Source organism: Emydura macquarii, unplaced genomic scaffold (assembly GCF_026122565.2).
Source record: "Emydura macquarii macquarii isolate MOO-44397 ecotype Brisbane River unplaced genomic scaffold, CSIRO-AGI_Emac_v2 contig_2205, whole genome shotgun sequence".
Lineage (NCBI taxonomy): Eukaryota > Metazoa > Chordata > Testudines > Chelidae > Emydura > Emydura macquarii.
Window position 1 is genome coordinate 14,501,787 of NW_027132342.1, and position 21,214 is coordinate 14,523,000.

Consider the following 21,214-nt stretch of genomic DNA (forward strand, 5'->3'; position numbering starts at 1 on the left):
TTGCTAGAATTCTGTGCCACTGCACAACGCAGAATTTGCACAGAATTAATGTTCTCCTCAGAATTTTATTTTTTCACACAGAACTTGTGATTTCCACCAAAATGCTTCCTTTTCCCATTTTTTTCCATGTCTGACCCTAGTGGCATTGCCTTACCTCATATATTTAGGGGTCTACCAAATTTGCGGCCATGAAAATCACGTCACAGACCACAAAATCTGGTCTCCCAAGTCCCCCATGAAATCTGGTCTCCAGCCACCCAGTTATGAGAAGGCTGAGTGGAGAGCTGCTGGCTGGGCAACCAGCTCTGAAGGCAACACTGCCACCAGCAGCAGCACAAAAGTAAGAGTGACATTTCCTGAATCTTTTTTGTTGTCTGTATAATTACAGACATACTTGCTGACAGGTATTTTGAAATAAATTATCAAAATAATTGAAATTGGTTGTTATTTTGACAAGTAAAATTATACAGAATTTTGCAGAATTTTAGAATATTGTGCACAGAACTTTTCATTTTTTGGCACAGAATTCCCCAGGAGTAATGCTTAAATGTCTTCAGAGCAAGGATTGGCTCTTACTATGTGTTTAAATAGTGTAGAAGAGTGAGACTCCTGATCTCTAAACACTATCATAATACAAATAAATAATAATAATGTGCTTAGATTAGAATCTAAAAACGAAGGGGTGACTAACACAGTGCTGCCCTGTAAGCGAAGGTGCATCCAGCATGTCTATCCAGATAGCCCCTTTTAGCCCAAGGGTTGCTGGGAATTGTAGTCTCTGGATAGAGCACATGATCAAGACGGCCTGTGACTAAACATCATCATGTGACTATCTGCTGGAAGGTATATAAATGATTGCTGCAGCCAACATCTCGACTGCTTAGAGAAAATGAGGGTGGAGGTAAGCATTAGAGGCAATTCCTGTATAGGGCTTTGGCAGGAGAACCTGGGAGGGCATCCTTTTCCTGCTAGGACAAGTGTTTTGAGTTGGAGGTAACTAGTATAATGCTCTCCCATGCAGAGGTTCTGAATGTGAAGTTCAGCCAAATGCTTGTCTCATATTGTTTGTAGCCTTCTAGGGGGAATGAGTCCCAGCTCCATCATTAACCAGTACTGATGGACTCCTGTATGTGGGGCCTCCTCCCTGCTGTGACTAGAACCATCTTGGAATAGTGCTGGTTCTGTCCTTGCCCAAGGAGGGGATTTCACTTCTTCTTATCAATGTCTTAAGAAAGTGTTAATGTAGCAGCAGCAGTCCCTGGCCAGCAACTAATCTGCACTGCACACAGGAACACCTCTGTGACAACCACCTGCCTCAAAAGAGGGATGAAAGTGGGGGGAAGGCCATGCCATGGGGGGGGGGGGGTGCCTGTACACTAGGTAATGGACCAGGAGCTCTGAGTGTCTGTGTGTAGGGGAGGAAGGTGTGTACACTGGGTGATGGACCCGGGGAGGGGGTGTGTGCATGTACACGGTGATGGAGCAGGAGCGGTGTGTGTGGGGAGGTGTGTACACTGGGTGATGGACCCGGGGAGGGGGTGTGTGCATGTACACGGTGATGGAGCAGGAGCTGGCTGGGGGTGGGATGCACGGGCACTTCTCGGTGAGGTACCAGCCCTGAGCAGGAGCTGCGGGCTGGCGGACAGGGGGATACCTACCTACACTAGGCAATGAGCAGCGAGCTACCGGTGTGGTCGTGAGGTGGGGGGAAGGGGCGCTGCACACTAGGCGAGGCCCCCGCTGCGCTGCGCTCGCCCGTCACACTAGGCCTCAGGCCTCTCTAGGAGCGGAACCCGAACAGCGCCCGGCGATCGATCGGCTCGGTGCTCCGCTACAGGCGGAGTGCCTCCCTGCCTCTCGTCCTGCGTTGGAGGCGCTCGGCGCTCGACTGGTTCTCCCTGGCCGCGGGCGTCTCAGAAAGTCTTTTTTTCCCCATTCGAAGATGGCGGCCGCAGGCAGCGGCGGAGGCGAGGCGGGAAGCGGCGGACCAGAGTGAAGCCCCCGCGCAGCCCTCCCGAGCAGGGCCGCTGCTTGTCAGGCAGCTCCGGCCTGCGCCGCCGCGGGGGATCCCGGGGCCTGCTGTAGGGGCAGAGCCGCGGGCTGGAGCGAGGCTGGAGCCCGCGGGGGTGAGAGGAGACGCGGGCAAGGGGCGGCGAAGCGGCCGCCGGCCCCGGGCTGTTGCTGGTCGTTCAAACCAAGGAGGAGGCGGGAAAGCGCGAGGAGGGGAGGCCGGCCCGTGCGCGAAGCTCTGGGCCGCGCGCATGCGCAGTTTTTGGGCAGCGCTGGGGGCAGGTGGAGTGCTGCCGGCAGGGGGCGCGGTGGGGGGAGGGGGGCGTTACTGCTGCTGCGCGTGTCCCACCGAAACGCAGGGGGCGCTGCCGAGCGGTGACTGCGATAGGACCCCGCATCGGGACCCTGCAACAGTGTTAATGGCAATAGTCCTGCAGAACTGTCCCCCCTGCAGCCTGGAGCTCCCCTGGCTGCTGTGCCGCGGGAAGGCAGAGAAGGCACCGGGCCCTGCCTAGGGCAGGCTGCCCCCAGTGCTTCTCTTGTCCGCCTCTCTCCTTACACCCCTCAGGGCTGCTATGCATTCTTTGGGGTGTCTGAGCGAGGACTTGATGCTACAGCCCTTAGGTGCATACGAGCTCCCGGGTCACACCGGTAACCCCCTGGGCTTCAGAGGGACTCCTCACATGAGAGTGGTTTGCTAACCCAGACCTTCTGCACCTTACATGTGCAAGTCCCATCAGAGTCCATAGGACCACTTGTGCTTGAAGTGAAGCATGTGCTTAAATGTTTGCAGGATCAGGGACTTAAGTTTGTGAGCCCTTCTGGGCAGGGACCTCGTCTTCTAAACCTCTACTCTTGCCTCTTCCTTTCCCTAAATGTTTTAAAAGGGACGAATAAGGTATGTACATAACCATACACAAATCTGCTTCCTGCTGGTGTAACATTCATCTTTCCCATCATGCACCAACATTCAATTGTTTCTTGATGAGTGTATCTATGTTAGGCCCTGATCCTGCAAACATGATCAAGTATAGTGCTTATTATCATGAATGGTCCCATTGAAGTCAGTGGGACAGATCACAGCAATAAACGTCATACCTTGTAGAGTTTGCAAGTTGTGACCTACAAGTTGTGGCCTTTAAGATTGTAAGCCCATTGGAGGGGAAGGGGGTCTGTCTTATTTTTATTTTTTTGTAAAGGGTCATGCTGTGGAGTTAAATAAATTCTGTTTCTGAAATGCCATGTATATCAATGGCATTGTAAACATTTTCAGAATACTGTACTGTTCTTTTTTAATTTCTGTGGTGGATGCTTTTCCTAAAATATTAAAATGAATGCAGATTAATCTCTACTCAATGTGAATTGTAACACAAATGTTTTCTACTTAGGTGGGGGGTGGTAGGTGGTGGGTTTTTTTTGTTTTTTTTAAAAGAAACCACTAAAACATTAATAAATATTTATATTATTGTATCCACCAATTGTTTTTAAAGCCTGTAGATATACACAAAACACACAAGACAAGTCCCTGCCCCAAAGAGTTTAAGCTCTTAACTCCAGTATGGTGTCAAGTCGTGTCTCAGCTAGTTAGAAAACCGGCTGCATGGTCTCTTATTCACAGATGAACCATTTTTTAAAAAGAAAAGAAACTTCAGCAGGTGAGAATTGGATTGTTCCTGGAAGGACAACTTAAGTTTTTAAAAGTTGCATTTCTACCAAGAAGCTGGTCTCTGACTGAAGAACACAAGTTGTTTTCTGTGAGATAATCTGAATCCAGCTATTCCACAATGACAAAAGGTGCAACTCTCCCTCTTACGTGCACCACCATCCCTAACATAGGGTGATTCAGACAGGAGAGACATGGAACTTCCTGAGCTGGCAGAGGCTGGGAGTGCTGCAGAATCCCTAGGAAAGGGGAGTGCTTTTTCCCCTTCTACTCCATCTCCCAGACTGGCAGTCAGAATTGCTACAGTGGCAGGGTGGGGGAATGCAGAAATTTCAGAAAAGATGCACACCTCTTCCTCAAAATCTCCTATTAATGTAATAGACCTAAGGTCATTGGACATTTCACAGGACTGGTACCCAACTGGGTTCTTCTTTCCCTCCACCCCTAATTCTTCATCCAAGATCCAGGGACTTAGAATTTGTTTCTTTAAAGACCCCACTCTTTGCTACAATGAATGCGCACAAGAAGGGGTCATAACACCAACTCTGTTTTTAATTGTTTGTATCAACATGGAAGCTAAAACAATCCATTTGATCACTCCTTTTACATTTTATTGAAATATATGACATGATGTTACCAATTTGAGGTTTCATAAGGAAGAGGGGGTCTTTGTTACCTCCCTGTAAAATCAAACCACCCTGTCCACACTTTTAACATGTGGATCAGTTAAAGCAAACTACCCTGAAATTTGGTCTTTCTCCACCAATCCTCCCATCCCTTACGTGTGAGCATGAGCAGACAAGGAGGTACACTTCCTTGCTTTCCTTCTGCCACTTTCTTCCTGAGAGTCTCCATTCAGTTCCCAATGGGAAGTTCCCTTTTCTCCATTATGATTCCACTTTATGGGAGGGTTATTCTCGTTCTCTGTTTCTTAGACCTTGTCCTGTAGACGGGAACGGGGGAAGGAGCCCAGACGTGGCAACACATTCTCAGGCTCCTGCAGGACCGCCATGGCTTATGATGACTCCAGGAAAAAAGAAGGTATGACTGCTTCATAATCTGAGAGGGTGTTCGAAAAGGGTACCCTCTGCAGCCCCTGCGAGCCCATGGAGTTGAGAGAGTGGGAATGGAAGCCGGTCTCCTGCATGGCAGTACAGAATGTGAAGCCCCAGGGTGTCAGGCTGGGTTTCTGCAGCATTCCAAGTCTCTCATGGCCACAGGAAGTGAGATACTGGCACTTGAACATGGGTTTCACAGGTAGTATTTCAGACTGCTAACACCTTCATCACTGAACTCTACCCTTGCAGCATTTATTGTCCCTGTCAACTCCATAGAACAGGAATGGGGGTAGACTTTAAATCTCCTTCACAGCAGCATAGTAATTTCTAGATTCTGGTTTTAATCTCAGCAGCATTAGCAGCTCCTGCTTTTTGGGAGAAAGAAACCAAGACTAGGAATGGAACTGTGATCTCTTGTAGGGAGGATACTGCACAGCACCGAGCCTTTTCCCTGCAGTTGGGGCAGTGCAGCACACTAATTCCTAGTCCCCAGTATTCTTTTGTTTTTGTTTTTTGTACATCAGTCTGCTTCAACTTTGGCCTCGTTGATTGTGTTGCTTTTTATGCGGAATGAATCTGCTTCCGTTGTTCCTTAATGGGGTGTTTCAATCCTTCCCTTTCTCACTACACCCACAAATGCTAGAGTGCTTAGAGGGTGACCGAAGTATTGACGACGTGGGGCTGGCAGCAGGTAGAACCCAGCGAGAAAAGAAACGTTCTTACAAGGATCTGCTGCGGGAAGAGGAGGAAATAGCAGCTCAGGTCAGAAAGACCTCAAAGAAAAGGTTGAAGGTGAGAAAATACACTTCAAATCTTCTGTTGGGATTGGGGTGGGGAGAGTTTGCTGTTTTCCTTTTGTAGAAATGGCTAGCAGTGGACCATAGAAAGCAGATGGAGTGCTTCACATCACTCAGTGGCAGCATACAATCCTTCAAAGAGTGGTGTTGATTAGCTCTGAGGGGAAGTCAGGCTCAGTTATCTGTGATGTGTGGCCTCAGGATGGATGACTAGGGAGATCCTCTCCCAGCCGTGAGAGGCATGGGAGAGCAGGATTTGTAAGTAGAGCCCTGTGCGGATACACAAATGTGGATCCATCCCAATCAGCTTATTTCCAACTGCCATCTGCAGTGTAGTGATCCACACCTGCAGTTCTGGGGCCCCCAGTCAGCTGTTTGGAGGCCCTCCCAGCTGCAGTTTCCACCGTTGATCAGCAGTTTGGGGGCCAGCTCCTCCAGGCAGCTGCTCAACAGCTGGTTGGTGGCTGGCAGGGGAGCCCAGCAGAACAGCTGATTGATTGGCAGCCGGCCTGAGAGCCCTCCCAAAGAGCTGTTCCAAGGGACTCCCCTGCCAGCCGCCGATCAGCTGCTTCCCCGCCTTTGAGATGCTCATTCGATCCACCGTCTGCAAAAAAAAAAAAAAAAGATCTGCGGATATCCACATCTGTGGATGCGGATATCCTCGGATTTTCAGGGCTCTACTTGTAAACTTTAATATAAAAAACAAAACTCTGGACATTAAGGTTACAAAGATAACCTTCAAAATATGAACAAAATAGATAAACTGATGCACTGTTGTCATTGTGATTCTGCAAATAGCCTGAAATGATAGCTCTGAGAGATGTGAACTGCCCTATTCATGATCTAGAGTTGTTAATACTGAAACCTAATAGTGACATTTAAGTTTTCCCTTTGAGCTGAAATTTCTGCTGCCTATTGTCAGCCCAGAGGTGACTAGTTTGAGGTTGGGGAGAAGTGGGGCTTAAGACCATTGCAAGTGTGGAAAAAATTGTCTATTTTTTTTTATTTTCCACCACTCAAATGGAATTCCCCAAATAAGCTTCATTTTTAAACTTCAGAACGCTCAATGAACAGAGAATGTATTTAGCGACAAGTATGGCTTCCAGAATTATCTGTGTCAACAGCCAGCATGAATTTGTTTTTGTTTCCCTACTGTTTTTTCAGCTCCTTTTCTTCTCTGATTCCAGGACAGCGACCTCTTCTTCCTGGGGACAGAATCTCACAAGAAGAAGAGGAAGCATTCCTCTGATGAGTTTTTCTACGGAGGTAAGGATAGGAAGCCTGCAGGATTGAGGCTGTAGGACAGGAAGGCTGATCGGTGACTGGTTTTAAATAAAGGGGGGATCATTGGCCTACATTAACAAGTTCTCTGTTCAGAGGTTGATTATTTTTGTTGTTGTTTTTTTCTTTTTGGAGCCTTCAGTTGGTGGGGAGTGGAAAGGCTGATAAGTGCTAAAGGAAGTGAAGATAAAGCCCTTACTTGGACAGGAGAGACAGAGGACTAATGTTTTTGGGGTCCAGAATAACAAATTCTCATTTGCAGTACTTGAGGGTCTCTCCCTTTCTCCTTCTTGACCAGTCACTGTTTTCTAGCACATCCAGACATGCCAACTTTCACTAATTTATCATGAGAGATGCCATTTCTAAGTAAAATTAAGCATCACTCGTGATCTTGGGCTAGAACTCTCAAATGTCAGGATCTTTTGTAGCCACGGCTGAAAAAAAAAGATCCTACCATTTGAGAGTTCTAGCCTGAGCTGATGAGTGAGGCTTAATTTTACTTAGACATCACTGTCGGCCCCCTGAGCAGGGGCTCCCGTTATCAACCTCCCCGTCCCTTCCTCTGGGGGCTGACAGCAGGAGCCCCTTGTCGCAGAGTTGTGGCTGTCAGTCTGGGAGGTCGAAGACCCCACTGCAACCCTGCTCCCCTCTCCCCCCAGGCTTGGAGGGGGTGAAGAACCCTAAGAGGAGCAGAGGTGAGGCTGGGAGGGCTGAACTATGGCCTAGTGGCTGCAGGGGAGCTGAAATGAGGAGGATGGAGTTAGAAGGGATCAGGGGCTATATTGATGGCAGGCTTTGAGTAGATGGGGTGAGTGCTGAGAGGGTGAATTGAGGGTGGTGGGGGTCGATAGGGTAGGGTGGCTGAACTGATGGGGTGTTGATGATAGGGGTTGGGGGACTGAACTAAGAGGGGACTGGAGGACAGGATTAATTGCTGGGCAGGAGATGGGCAGATGTGGGGGTGAGAGCTCCTGCACCAGGGGCCAAAATCACCTTATCCAGTACAAGTGGGAGGGTGGTCAATGCTAATTGTCACATGCGCACACACCCTGGGGATGGGCAGGGGGAGTTCAAAAATCAAGAGACTGACCTAAAACACGCAATACAATCTTTTTTTTAAAAAAATCTCATGGTTTTGGGGAGTCTGACTCATGATTTTTGATCTCTTGAAGTTGGCAGTGCTGCACATCTTTCCATGTGTGGCTTTGGTGTTTGTTTTTTTCTCTTTGAAAGATCAAGCTTTGGATTTTCTTCAGTGGTAAACTCTTTGGGACAGGGACTGTCTTTTTGCTCTGTTTATATAGTGTCTAGCACAATGGGTTCCTGATCTTTGATTGGGGCTCCTTGGTGTTACAACAGTACAAATAATTAATAATGACAATACTAATAATACTCAAGATAATACTGGCTCCTCTGAATTTTCAGTCACACTATATTTGTGCCATAGGATGGTCAAACCAGTCTCTCTGAGTTTAATCTGAAAACAGAGTTATCCTAACAGTTGATACTCATATCTAGCCAGGAGCCCACATCTTCCATTTTCTCTGTAGCTTTTTTCTTGTAACCAGCCTAATGGCAGTCTTCCTTTGCAACAAGATTCAGAGGACTTCTCTCTAAGCCAGAAGGGTGACCATTTAGCCCTAAGCATGAGGAATATTGGGGGACTTGGACTCTCTTCTTCAAGCCAGCATAGGAGGAGATATGTCACATACTGTCTCCCCTCAATTTGATTTATTTTGGTCTTTTTCAGACCTTTCACCTTTGGAGTTGCCATCAAAGAAGAAGAAAAAATCAGTGTCAAGCCCAACCTCTTCTGACACAGCCATGGATCTTCTCAAGGCTATTACCTCACCTCTTGCCACGGGTTCCAAGCCCTCAAAAAAGACATCTGAAAAATCATCCTTCTCTTCCTTTGCTGCCACTGGCTATTCAGAGAGCAAGAAGGAGCACCATAAGAAGAAGCTGAGTGGTAGCAGTGGAGAGCTGTCACTGGATGATGGCAGCTACCACAAATCCAAAAAGATGAAGCCGCTCTATGTAAACACAGAGACACTGACACTGCGTGAGCCTGATGGCTTGAAAATGAAGCTTATCCTTTCACCTAAAGAGAAAGGGGGCAGCACAATAGATGAGGAGTCATTCCCATACTCTTCACCACCACCAGCAGCAAAAAAATCCTCCAAGAAATCAGCTCGAGATGAACAAGGCTCATTCCTCCTGGGTCATGAGCTTCAAAGCTTCCTGAAATCAGCTCGGAAGAAACACAAGCCACCACCAGACCCACATCCACCTCCAGTCCCCGAGGGATTTGGCCCTGACACCTCCCTATTCTCAGAAGGTCACGGGAATGAGTATGACCTTTCAGGTATGGAGCCACCATTGGAATCAGGTTCATCATCTGGTGGGGAGCTGGAGGCCGGAGAGCTGGTGATAGATGACTCCTATCGGGAGATCAAGAAGAAGAAGAAGTCAAAGAAGAGCAAGAAAAAAAAGGACAAGGAGAAACACAAGGAGAAGAAGCACTCCAAGTCTAAGAAGAGTTCTGGATTCTCTCCCTCTGTGGCAGTAGCAGAAGTTATGGTGACACCGCCACCACCGCCTCCCCCCAGTACTCCATATGTCCTTCCTGTGCCTCCCCCCCCACCTCCTGTTTTCCACACAGATGGACAAAGTGAGAAGAAAAAGAAAAAAGAAGAGAAGGAGAAAGAAAAAGCTGAGAGAACAGACAAGGATAAAGAAAAGGTAAAGAGTAGTAGCAGATAAATAGATAGCAGAAATTGTGACTCCTAGAGGCTGTGATATTGGATAAGACGCCCTGTGTTTTGCACTCACAGAACTGGCCACTGAAGTGTTGCCATTGTTCCAGAAGCTGAGCTTTTGTTTAAAAAAAACAAAACCCAAGACATTTCTTGCTCTCATTGTTATGAAGATAACCTTCAAAATGTGAGCCAAATATAAACTGAAGCAGTAGGTCTTAGAGGCATGAACTGTCCTGTCCATCTCAAATAGTTGTTAACCCTGAAACCTAAAGATGAAAAATTAAGTATCAACATTAATTGTTTCACTGTTGAAACATTTTTGCAAAACATCAGTTATCATGCAATATACACAACCATGTGTCAGAGCATAAACCATCCCCTAACTCTGTCTACAAGGAGAAGTAAGAAACTTCTCCTATTAACGTGTTATACTATAATTGTCCTTTATGGGGTTTCTTGCACCTTTTTCTGAAGCATCTGATTCTGGCTACTGCCAGGCAGGCAATTGGAACAGTGTGGCCATGCAGCTGGTAAAGTATGGCAAGGGAAAATAATTCTATGCTGAAAGCGAAGCTATTTATCCATTATCTCTTAAATTAAAGAAAAATAAGATACTAATCTTGTGGAGGGACCACATTCCCAATTCCATCCTATGCTGAGAATCTAGGTTTCTAGAACATCAGATGTCCACGGCTAATTTATAAAACTGCGAGTGGGGAAAACTTTTGACACAGTATGAGTGGTGTGGCAGTAATTAAAACAGTGTCATTTTGCAGTATCCAGATGGGAGAGATGACAGACTGGACATAGAAAGTGTGAACTGGATTGTATCAGGAATTAAGGAGGAATAACCCAAGTGAACCAGCCTATAACTCCCCTCACGCAATAAAATAGCTTAAATATAATCTTAGAGCCTTTCTCTGAGCACAGATTGGCAACTGCCTCTCCACAGCTGCTATATTGCCAGTATCTTACTCCATTAGGAGTTCTAGGATTAGAATAAGAAAGGGTACTATCTGTGAGGATTGAGTTGAATTGACGGATCTCTTTGATGTCCTAGGCTACGTCTACACTACGAGTTTGGGATGTGAATCCCATATTCATGTCCACGTACCCTCCAGTGTCAGGCAGGTTTATTGGGCACAGCTCAGGCGTGCCTTCACTGCCACTATCTGTGCTACTGAGGCTACGCTGCTATTTGTACTCACACTAGCTTGATGATGGCTAGCACACGCATGTCTACTCTAGCAGGGGAATTGCACCCCTGGCTCATGTGGTAGATACAGCCCTAGGAATGGAATCAGAAGTGGTGCTGCGGGTTAAAATTGAGGTTTGTCAGTAGGACTGTATGTTGTTCCTGAACCAGAATAGCAGGGGTTGCCTCAGGTCAGGGATGAAATGCATTGGCAGAGATCTTGCAGGAGTAAAATAGATTATCCTTAAATTTAAATATGTTTCAGTATAATTAAAAATCTCCATTGTTTCTTTTCTCCTTGTGACTAGCCAAAAAAGAAGAACATGTCTGCCTACCAAGTGTTCTGTAAGGAATATCGGGTGACCATCGTAGCTGAGCATCCAGGCATAGGTAAGAGAATAACCAAGCTTCTTCTTCTGTTCATATACATCTGTCACTGGGACAGTCCAGCCAGACTGGTTACCAGGACATATCCTTACTTTGTTCCAATACCCACTATTGTTGACTGCAGTGCAAAGAGTCTGCCAGGATGGTTTAAATAAGAGGGAGCAAAGTGAAAAGGAGAGGCTCCCATGATCTGATACCATGGTGCTTCAACCCAACTGTAAATTTGGATAAATATCTGATCAAACCTCACTTCCTTTTATTATCAAACTCTCTCCGATAGTGTGTTGTGCAGCCTCCCATATACACATGTTCCCCAGTGCAGTTGTATGTGCCCAGAATCTGTTGTTTTAGGTTGAGACTATAGGAAATAGGCTTCAAGTATGGGTAGTTCTAGTTGTCGTACAGGCTCTTTACTAAAAGCATGTGCATAGGTCCATTTCCTGAGCTTTCAGTTTTTTTACAAACTTTCCTCTGTCTTCTCTTGGTTTTATATTTGATTTTTTTTATTAACCCTTCCCCTTTTATTGCTCCCTCCTCTTTTCCTCCTAGACTTTGGGGAGTTGAGCAAAAAACTGGCAGAAGTGTGGAAGCAGCTGCCTGAGAAGGATAAACTGGTAAGTATGCACCCAGAGATATTTTTTATAGAATAAATTCTATAAATGACCTGCCTAGATCACCTCACACTGCCAGCACTGTCTTCGCAGTGTAGGGGCCCTGGGTGTTATGGTAATACAAATAAATGCACTACCTCGTGTAGTAAGGGAATTGGATGATCTCAGCACCATGCTAACAAAAACGTCTGGTTTCTGCTTCTGAGAATTGCTTAGCTAGTCAACTACCCATAAAGTCACCCCACCTCCCAAATCCTGGCAGCAGGATTGCTTAATGGTTTGAATCCTGCCTTTCTTTCCGTGTTCTGTGCAGGTTTGGAAGCAGAAAGCTCAGTATCTGCAGCACAAGCAGAATAAAGCAGAGGCCACAACAGTGAAGAGGAAAGCAACCTCATCAGAGGGTGCTCCAAAAGTGAAAAGTAACAAACACACCCCATTTGCTCAAGTCTTTGGGGAAAGGGAAGAGTATTACCTGTGCATTAGGGAATAGAGAGAGCAGCTCCTGCTCTTTCCCACCTCCCTCCCCAAGAGCTTGGTTTTGATGTCTGATTATCCTGTTATTCAAAAATGACCCCTCTATAGGTTTGAGGAATGGTGTTGATAGGTTTCAAAAGGGCATCCTGTCCAGGCCTAAGCTCTAAAGATGGTACCATTCATACAGCACCTTGATGATGGAGGTGTAAAGCACAAGGGAACAGGTGGGAAGTTTGGGTTGGTGCTAGATGCTGAAATTAAACAAATGGTATAATTAGTTTAGCATTTCTGTTTAATGAGAGAATCTCTCACCACCTCTCTATCAATATTAGTTATTAATACAGTGTCAAGAAGAGGGGTTGGTGCTTTGCATATGTATGAGAGAGATCCCATCCCCAGAGAACTTACAATCCAAACAGATTTGTCAGTAAAGGAGTGAAAGAGAAAAGATAACAAGATTTTTTTTTTTACCCATCTATTTTAAGCTTCCCCAACAGGTATGCTTTCACCTCATAAGAAGTCACCCTCCAGCACTGTGGTGTTATCCTCCTCACCAGCCAAAGTCCCTGAGACAGATCCCATTGATGTAGCTGCACATCTACAGTTGCTGGGCGAATCTCTGAGCCTCATTGGACACAGGCTGCAAGAGACAGAGGTGAGTACAGAGCCAGTAGCAAATCATGGAATCTGTCACATAATCTCAACGTAGCATGTGTGTAACCTGGACTCTAAACTGCAGTGGGTTTAATGAGTAACAGTGTAGTCACACCTCCACTGTCCTGCACACTTTATCACCAATAAAACAAACATACTTGAACTGCTTTTTCCCAGTGTCCCAATTGGGAATTCCGTACAGGGGAGTAGCTCCCACCGTTGTAAAGGTGAAAACCTTTTCCTTCACAGTTGGATGTGGAAAAGTAATTCCTTGCTCCAAAAAATACCTCACCTTTAGGGCAAGCCTAGCCACAATCTTAACTCCTTGAGTCTGGAGAGGCAATATTCTTCAGTATGCTTCCTATTGCTAGGTCTGGGTTTAAATAAGTGTAGGTGACAGAAAGTGATTCTTTTTTTTCTTCAAATCACAAAAATTGTGGCCCTAACGACTCACTTACTCCAGTACTTTCTGACTTTGTTTTCTGTTGTTTCACACCCTTTTCCTGTATTTGTACATTGCTTATTGAGATCCTGTCGTATACTGTTTGGATCAGTGATATATGTGTATGAAGTACCTCTTGTGGTTTTGTTTTGGTATAAACAGTAGAGAGAGAAGTGGGTTGGTGGATAAGCCCAAGAGAGAACCTGTGGTATCTGAGAGAATAGATTTTTGTGGTGACAAGATTGCAGTCTCCACTCCTCATCCCTATTCAATTCCTTTCTCCTTCCTTACTTCCAGGGGATGGTGGCTGTATCAGGAAGTTTGTCAGTTCTTCTAGATTCTATTATCTGTGCCCTGGGCCCTTTAGCATGTCTGACCACACAACTACCTGAGCTGAATGGCTGCCCTAAACAAGTTCTGGTGAGTTCCATGTGGTTCTTATTTCAGTTCTAAACCTATTAGTCTCCATGAGAAGACAGCTGGATTCCTTACTAGCATGGCTTTGTGACACTGGTGAGCCTCTACTGCTACACAGATGAATAAATAGTCCTGCTAATGCACTGTTACTTTGGGAAGGATTTGTGTGTGGGAATTCACTGAGAAGTTCTGCCGTAGGATATTGTGCCATAGCTTTTCAGTAAAGGATATAGAGATGCTAACAGTTCAAGGGAACTTGACCTAGCCTTTAGTCCATTTATTGCAGTACTTGCAGCTCCTATTTCTCAGTGACTGAAACAGTAAATCTGGAGCAAATAAAACAACTGTGCACATGGCAGACATTTTAATAAGCTCCAAGTTTACATAAGAATTAAAAGGTCCTCTCCAACTGGTTTGTATACACACATTCAGTTTTTGTTTAGTAGTGTAAACATCATTCCAGTGACCTGTAACAACCCATGATTTCTTATGTGGAGGGTGGCCACCTCAAAAGAGTCAGTAAACTCCTCCAGGCAAAGGAGGCGTGGTGTGGTCTGTCACTTACAGCTGTTGGGTTCACAGCTGCAAACGCTCTCCTCCATTCCTAAACCACATTTCATAGTGAGCCCTCATTGGGCAATTAGCCTGACCAGTGGCAAATGCAAAATGGGAACATGAGAGTAAAGAGAGGGACAGAAGTCAGAGCACCAGCAAGGGAGATGAACAACACAAAAAGACAGGACAGAAACAGGAATCAGAAAGAGAAACCATAACCAGTCAAGTACACAGAAAATACTAGATGAAAAGCAAATCTGACAAGGAAGAGAAAAATATATGGGAAAAAAATGGGAGATAAGACACATGCTCCAGGGTGATGTGAGCGGTCTTGTTTTGGGGGGTAGTTCTGACACTGACTCATCACAGGAAGGGATGTCTAACCAAAAAAAAAAAAGAGTGTAGCAGTTTCTGCTGTAAACTCCCACAGTGGCCATGGGTACATCCACTAGTATGTCAGCCAGGCGCTGCCAGCTCAAGCCATGGCTATGTAACTGTTGAACAATGCGTCCTGCCCTTCGGTCCCTCCCACTTGCCAAAAGCATTCTGAGTACTGATACCCCCCTCTCCACATCGTTGATGGAACTGGAAACTGGAACCTCTTTTTATTTCTGTTAAGAAGTAGGCAGCTGTAGGTGGGTTAAGGCACTAATAGATGAGTTCTAAATTAGCTGTTACAACACAAGGAAGAGATCTTGGAGTCATTGTGGACAGTTCTCTGAAAACATTCACTCAATGTGCAGCGGCAGTCAAAAAAACTAACAGTTTGTTAGGAATCATTAGGAAAGGGATAGATAATAAAACAGAAAATATCATATTGCCTCTTTATAATTTCATGGTACACCTGCATCTTGAATACTGCGTGCAGATCTGGTCATCCCATCTCAAAAAAGATATATCAGAATTGGAAGAGGGCAACAAAAATGATTAGCAGTATGGAAAAGCTTCCATATTAGGAGAGATTAATAAGACTAGGACTTTTCAGCTTGGAAAAGAGATTTAGTAACTAAGGGGGGCACATGATAGAGGTCTATAAAATCATGACTGGTGTGGCGAAAGTAAATAAGGAAGTGTTATTTATTCCTCATAACAAGAACTAGAAGCCACCAAATGAAATTAATAGGCAGCAGGTTTAAAATGAACAAAAGGAAGTATTTCTTCATACAGCGCACAGTCAACCTGTGGAACTCCTTGCCAGAGGATGTTGGGAAGGCCACAGCTATAATGGAGTTAAAAAAAGACAATTAAGGATAGGTCCATCAATGGCTGCTAGCCAGATGGGCAGGGACTGCTGTTTGCTAGAAGCTGTGAATAGCTGGTGGGATGGATCACTTGAAGCACCAGGCATTGGCCGCTGTCAGAAGACGGAATACTGGGCCAGAAGGATCATTGGTCTGACCCAGAATGGCCGTTCTTATGTAATCTTTCACTTCTGGAGACGTGATCTCAGACCAGGTCACAAGTGCAGTTAGTTTGGTAGTTCCAGGCTAGTTTCCTATGAGACATTTGTCCACATCGGTAAATGTGCTGTCCCCACAGTGAGCTAGAGTTGGCAGGGCTTGTCTCTCATGTAAGGTGCTGTTCATCTCTTCAGCCAGTAGGTGGCACTGCTAAATTACGGGACCCATCAAGAGACTACCAACATTCCAGTTTCTTTTTCTTCAAGCCTTAACAGGAATGTGTATCAAAGATACAGCTACCTGAAATTTGTCAGCCAAAACTTTTTCAGCAAAGGATGCAGATTCAGCAACACTAAAGCATTTTGCAAATTTGTTGAATTATTCAGTTTAAAAAACATCAGAAAAAGGCAAAACATTTCAATTTGACATTGAAATGAAGCATTTTGTTTTGAATTGAATGAAATATTTTGTTTGACCCAAAATGAAATTTTTTCAATTTGCTGAAAATGATGAAAAAGGTGGGTTTTTTTAGGTCCACCCAAAATGAGTTTCTCTTAATTTTTTTTTTCTGGAATTGCCAGAGAACTGAAAAGTCTGTTATTCGCATAGCTCTAGTCTGAGGCATCTTTTGGGTAGCCAGCCATACATCTGGGATTACTGGTGTATTGCAGTCATAGACACTAGATAGACTCACTGGAACATGTTTGCTGAGATACAGGGGACCACAACAATGCCCTTCAGGCTGCCAACAGCATTTGCAAAGAAAATCCAGAAGTCCAGACAAACTTTTTTTCCCACCCACCTTTCTTCTGAACTATTTTTCTTTTTTCACATTACAAATTCTAGCAGAGTTTTTCATGCTTGTGTGTAGGCAGGGCATTTGTCCTGGAAGTAACAGGGGAATCCATCACCCTGGGTTGGGTCCCTCCTCACTGATCATTCCTCTGGTGGATGTGGGCTGGATATGGATTGCTTCCCAGTTCATCTACACTGCTCCTAGCACTGTCCAGGTGGGATAAAGAATCACTTGAAGGCGATATGAGTGTTTCCCTTACTTCCAGTTGGCCCCCACTGTGCTCACAGTCCCTGAAACTACCTTTCAGATAGGTCAAGTATTTCCAAAACTTTGAAGGTTAACCAACAGTACTGATAACTTCCAAGAGAATGGAGTCCCACCCTGTAGAAAATTGTATGACAAGATGGGGATCTCCACACCCCACTGCTCTGTTACACTGAAGCATTGTTTCTGTAGGATTTGCAATCACAACCAATTCTTTTAAAATATATTAAATGTTCTCTTTCCAGTCAAACACACTAGACAACATCGCCTACATCATGCCTGGACTCTGACAGGAAAGGATCCTGGGACGTACCCGCTTCCATATTACTGACTTGTGTACATAGGCACTATACCGGCACTCTCTAAGGGCTCCGTGTGTAGGGTTTTAAAGTTTTATATCTGTATAGTATATACATAGGATTGTAACTATTTTACTTTTATTAAATTGTATGAAAAGTTGTGAAGTGTAAGCTGAGAGAATCCTTTCCTGTTGGTGGGAGAAACCTGCTCAATATATTCTTCAGTCTGAAGGTTTTTGCATGGGTGGAGTTCATAAAACTTTTGATATATCAGCCTTAAATTCAAAGAAGCCTTTTACTGGGAACTGGCCTGAGCGCAGACTATGTCTGCCGATGGACGAGTACACACGTTAGTTTATTTTGGACCAAGCAATAGCGGTGGACTCATCACCAGCTCTGTTTCTCACTCTCTGCTCTGGGGGAGGACTGGACGGCTGATGGAATATAGAGCCTTTGACCTCTGGGTCATTTCTTCGAATCCCCAGATCATTAGTGACTGAAAGTTGAGACTGTCGGCTGGCTGGCTGGGCGCTGACGTTGAAATAGTTGTGGAGATGGTGAAGAATCTGTACTCCTCTAGTGGACTTGCACCTGCATCGTCATTAACACTAGATGCCAACCACAGAAGAGGGCCAAAGATTGAATGGACTGAGGAGAGTGAACCACCCTCTAATTCCTCCAGATCAGGGCTGGGCCACCCTGGTGGGGAGGAGAGAACAATAGTTGGGTGAAACTTGCACTGCCTCTGCCCATCTGTACCTGTTTTGTAAGTAGAAGACTTGTTTTGAAGAATGTTGGTCCCATCATCCCTTTCACCAGCAGTGTTAAAAAGAGTTATGGAATCCTCCTCGTGCTGCTGTATTATCTAGAGGGGTTCTTGCTGAGTGGAACATGGGTTGAGCGGACAGATCCCATCTGAGTTCCTCCTCCTCCAAAGAGAGCTGCAGGAAAGCATGTGATTCTCACATAGGCGTGGGTGTGGCATATTTAACTTTTACCAATATCTGTAATGGATTTTAATTTATCCTGTATATCTCTGTATATATATGTGTGTGTGTGTGTGTATATATATATATATAATTTAAAAAGAAAAAAGCCTTCCCTCCACCAATCATGTGTGGAAAACATGAATCAGCTGTGCTCACCCCCCACCACCACCCCGCAGTAATTAGTTGCTCTTGTTGTAGCAAGCATGACTCTGTAAGGGGGAATAGCAACAACAGGGCATTAAGCCCTTGTGAAGAACAGTGTGTCCAGGGATGTTGGGTGGAAGCTGAAATGGGTGAGACCGTTTTATTCTGGCCCAACCACCCCATCCCTTATAAATTACAGGTTTTAAAGTTGCAGAAGGACACTTCTGCTTCTATTTTGAATTCTAGTTTCTCTCTTTTCCAGGGCAGCTCGAAATGAGCTGTACCTCACTATGGCTGAGCTCTAAATCTATTGTGTTTAAGCAAATCCTCAGGTGTGTAGAGGAATGCTTCCACTCAAAGCTCTCAACTGTGTATTCCCCAGCTGCACATACAAGGTATAGGCTGTCTTGCAGGGCTTCCTCTCTTCCTAGTTCAATGCTGCTTTGTTGGTCAGTCAACAGGGCTGGGTTGGTGGATGAAACAGAAGACTCTTGTAGAGGATATAGAAGATCTGGGCCCGGGCTTCAGACTCAGGCATACACATCTCAAAAAATATGTGGTAATCTCAAGCAGCATTTGAGGGAGCCTTGGGGGGGGGGGAACGCGGAGAGATCTCAGTGTGGCTTCTGGCCCCTTACCAAAGCTTGTATTCTTAAAAATGGCATAAAACACCTGGCTCTGTTTCCAGTTCTCCACAATGGAGATTGTTGTAATGAAGGATAGATACTCAGATCTCTAAGGAACAGAAGGGGATCAATCATCTTTAGCTTTTGCCATCTATATAATGATAAACTCTTGAAGAGTTTAAAAAAGAAACAACCACACACTCAAACCCTAATATATTGTATTTTTATTTAAAATTTGTAAACATTTTGTATAATCTGTATCTTGTGGTATTTGGTACTAGAGGGAAAATTTTGGACTGAGACCTAGCAGTTTTTATATTTTTGTTATTTTTCTTGCCATTTGGTCCAGATTGCATTACAGTTGTATAAAGAAACCTTTTTGTACTGTACTTACATATAATTTTTTTTAACATTTGGCGTTTGTGTCATTATTTTGTATTTATAATGTGCTCTGCATCTTCTCCCCCAACAAAGGGGGCTACTAGTGTTTAGCATTACTAAATAGAGCATAGTGGTCTGTTTTATCAGCCTCTCCTGTTGTTCTATGGGCAATGTGTTCCAATACCTCATTTCTAATAGCACAATCTGCTTGATACATCTCTTGAAGATTACTGATAATTTAGAACCATACTCCATACTTCTTAGCGTCTTCAGAGACCCGTCATCTAGCATTGCAACCATCCCACTGTGGCCCTCCCTGCAGCTCAATTCATGTGTTGCAAGGAATAGTACTGGTTGTTCAGGATCAGTATAGTAAAGCACCAGTTATGGGAAAGGGGCACAGGAACAGTAGGAATACATCTTGTCATGATATTCTTTAAAAAGTCTACATTTTCAAGAGTTGAGACTCATGGGCCAGTTGCAGCCTCAGAACTTATGTGCAGGGATGTCTCAACCATGATGATGTTGCAGAATATGACACTTCACCAACCCAAATTGTATTCTTTGTATTTCAACACAAGTTGACGAGATAAATTTTAAAATACCTAACCACCTACCCTCACACATTTCAACACTCCAGGAAAACCACTGCCTGATGTTCTACGTTAAGAGAACTATTTAACGCATGTTGGAGGAAAAAGGCTTAAATAGTGACAGTGGTTGTTACTTCATTCTACCATCATGTGTGAAATATCAGAAACAAACTCTAAAGCTAAAAGATTCAGCATTTAGAACTGTTCTGTGTATGTTAAAAACTGCAGGCTGCATTCTAATCCACCTCTCACTCTCAACATAGCAAATGTAGATTGGTTGGAGCTGGTGTTGGCCAGTTTAAAAGAGAGCTCTTATGTGGAGAGAAGAGTCCTAAACTCCCCAGCGCAATCCCCACAGCAAAGGAAGCAGTTCCTTCCATCACTCCAGCAGCCTCCACCCTGTCACCAGTGCCTACAAAAGTAATAAGCTTGGTTTGATTCAGAGACAAGTAGAACCCAAACTATTAGGTCTGTTTCAAGAATAGATATGACACATACATAGAGTGTTGTTATGTGAGTCAATAATTTGCATGGGTTAATACATTAATTAGTACATTCAGATGTTTGGAGTAACACAATGTATTGTTTTAACATAGTCTATTTGATTTCTGTCTCTCCAAAAAAGTCTTGATTCTGAAACATTTTATGGATGTCCTTGCTCCAGAAATATTTTCAAATGTTTCCCTTGTATGTAATAATTACAATAGAGGCATATTCTTTAGTATCCAGTGCCCTTGTTTTCAGGAATAACAAATGAGTCTGGTATTTCGATTGTCACATCTACTAAAGTCTGTTATTTTGGTTGAAAACCACCTGTGTGCTGGGCTTGGTATGAAGAGTAGGTCCTCTTGCCTGAAAATTTCCATTTTAGGTCATTAGGGAGAATCAATTCCTGTGAGGGTATTCACATACTTTTCCCCTCTTCCCACACTGATATTCTCTATAGTATCCACACAGAAATGACACTGGTTTAAACCAGTTATTAAACTGGTGCAGCTTTTGTGTGTGGACTCCCTCACATGGGTTTCAACAGATTGTATCGGTTTAGCTTTCATTTGTAAATTTATGGACAAGCCCAAGTGCTATACATCAGGTTTAATCTGATAGCATCCACACACAAAGTTGCACCAGTTTCACTAACAGTATAAAATAAGACCCGTAGCTAAACCAGTATAACTTTTATGTAGGTCAGGCCTTTGTGGAGTCACTGACATCCTCAAACTTATGAAAGTGAACATAACTGGAAAACATTTAACTGAACCATTTAACAACCATTCCTGAGGAAAGCCTTACTTCGGTGGCAGGCAGGTGCCAGCTCACCCTTTGGCATGCTGACAGAACTAGGCTCTGCCAGTGCACCTTCCAGCTGCACACCTTTCCAAACATTAGGCAAAGGTGGGCAGTCTTCCATTTGGTAGA

The 21,214-nt window shown here is 44.5% G+C and overlaps 1 protein-coding gene across 4 annotated transcripts; it reads left to right on the forward strand.

Moving 5' to 3' along the window:
• The first annotated feature begins 813 nt into the window (after window positions 1–813).
• HMGXB4 (HMG-box containing 4) lies at window positions 814–19,233 on the forward strand. 4 transcript variants are annotated; one of them, XM_067559402.1, is made up of 11 exons: window positions 814–901; window positions 4,609–4,714; window positions 5,375–5,523; window positions 6,716–6,794; window positions 8,560–9,551; window positions 11,072–11,153; window positions 11,700–11,764; window positions 12,075–12,180; window positions 12,721–12,890; window positions 13,629–13,751; window positions 17,009–19,233. In XM_067559402.1, exons 1-11 carry the CDS (start codon window positions 890–892, stop codon window positions 17,051–17,053), a joined length of 1,929 nt encoding a protein of 642 aa, XP_067415503.1. In that variant the 5' UTR covers window positions 814–889; the 3' UTR covers window positions 17,054–19,233. The 4 variants fall into 4 exon arrangements, with proteins under 4 accessions (XP_067415503.1, XP_067415504.1, XP_067415505.1 ...); XM_067559403.1 differs by having other exon boundaries at window positions 17,548–19,233; XM_067559404.1 differs by lacking the exon at window positions 814–901 and adding an exon at window positions 1,938–2,126.
• Window positions 19,234–21,214: the final 1,981 nt, after the last annotated feature.

Bases quoted from the DNA above. Each gene is read 5' to 3' on its own strand.
- HMGXB4 (XM_067559402.1), top strand. The intron at 11,154-11,699 runs GTAAGAGAATAA...TTTTCCTCCTAG, and splicing joins AGCTGAGCATCCAGGCATAG to ACTTTGGGGAGTTGAGCAAA. The intron at 11,765-12,074 runs GTAAGTATGCAC...TGTTCTGTGCAG, and splicing joins TGCCTGAGAAGGATAAACTG to GTTTGGAAGCAGAAAGCTCA.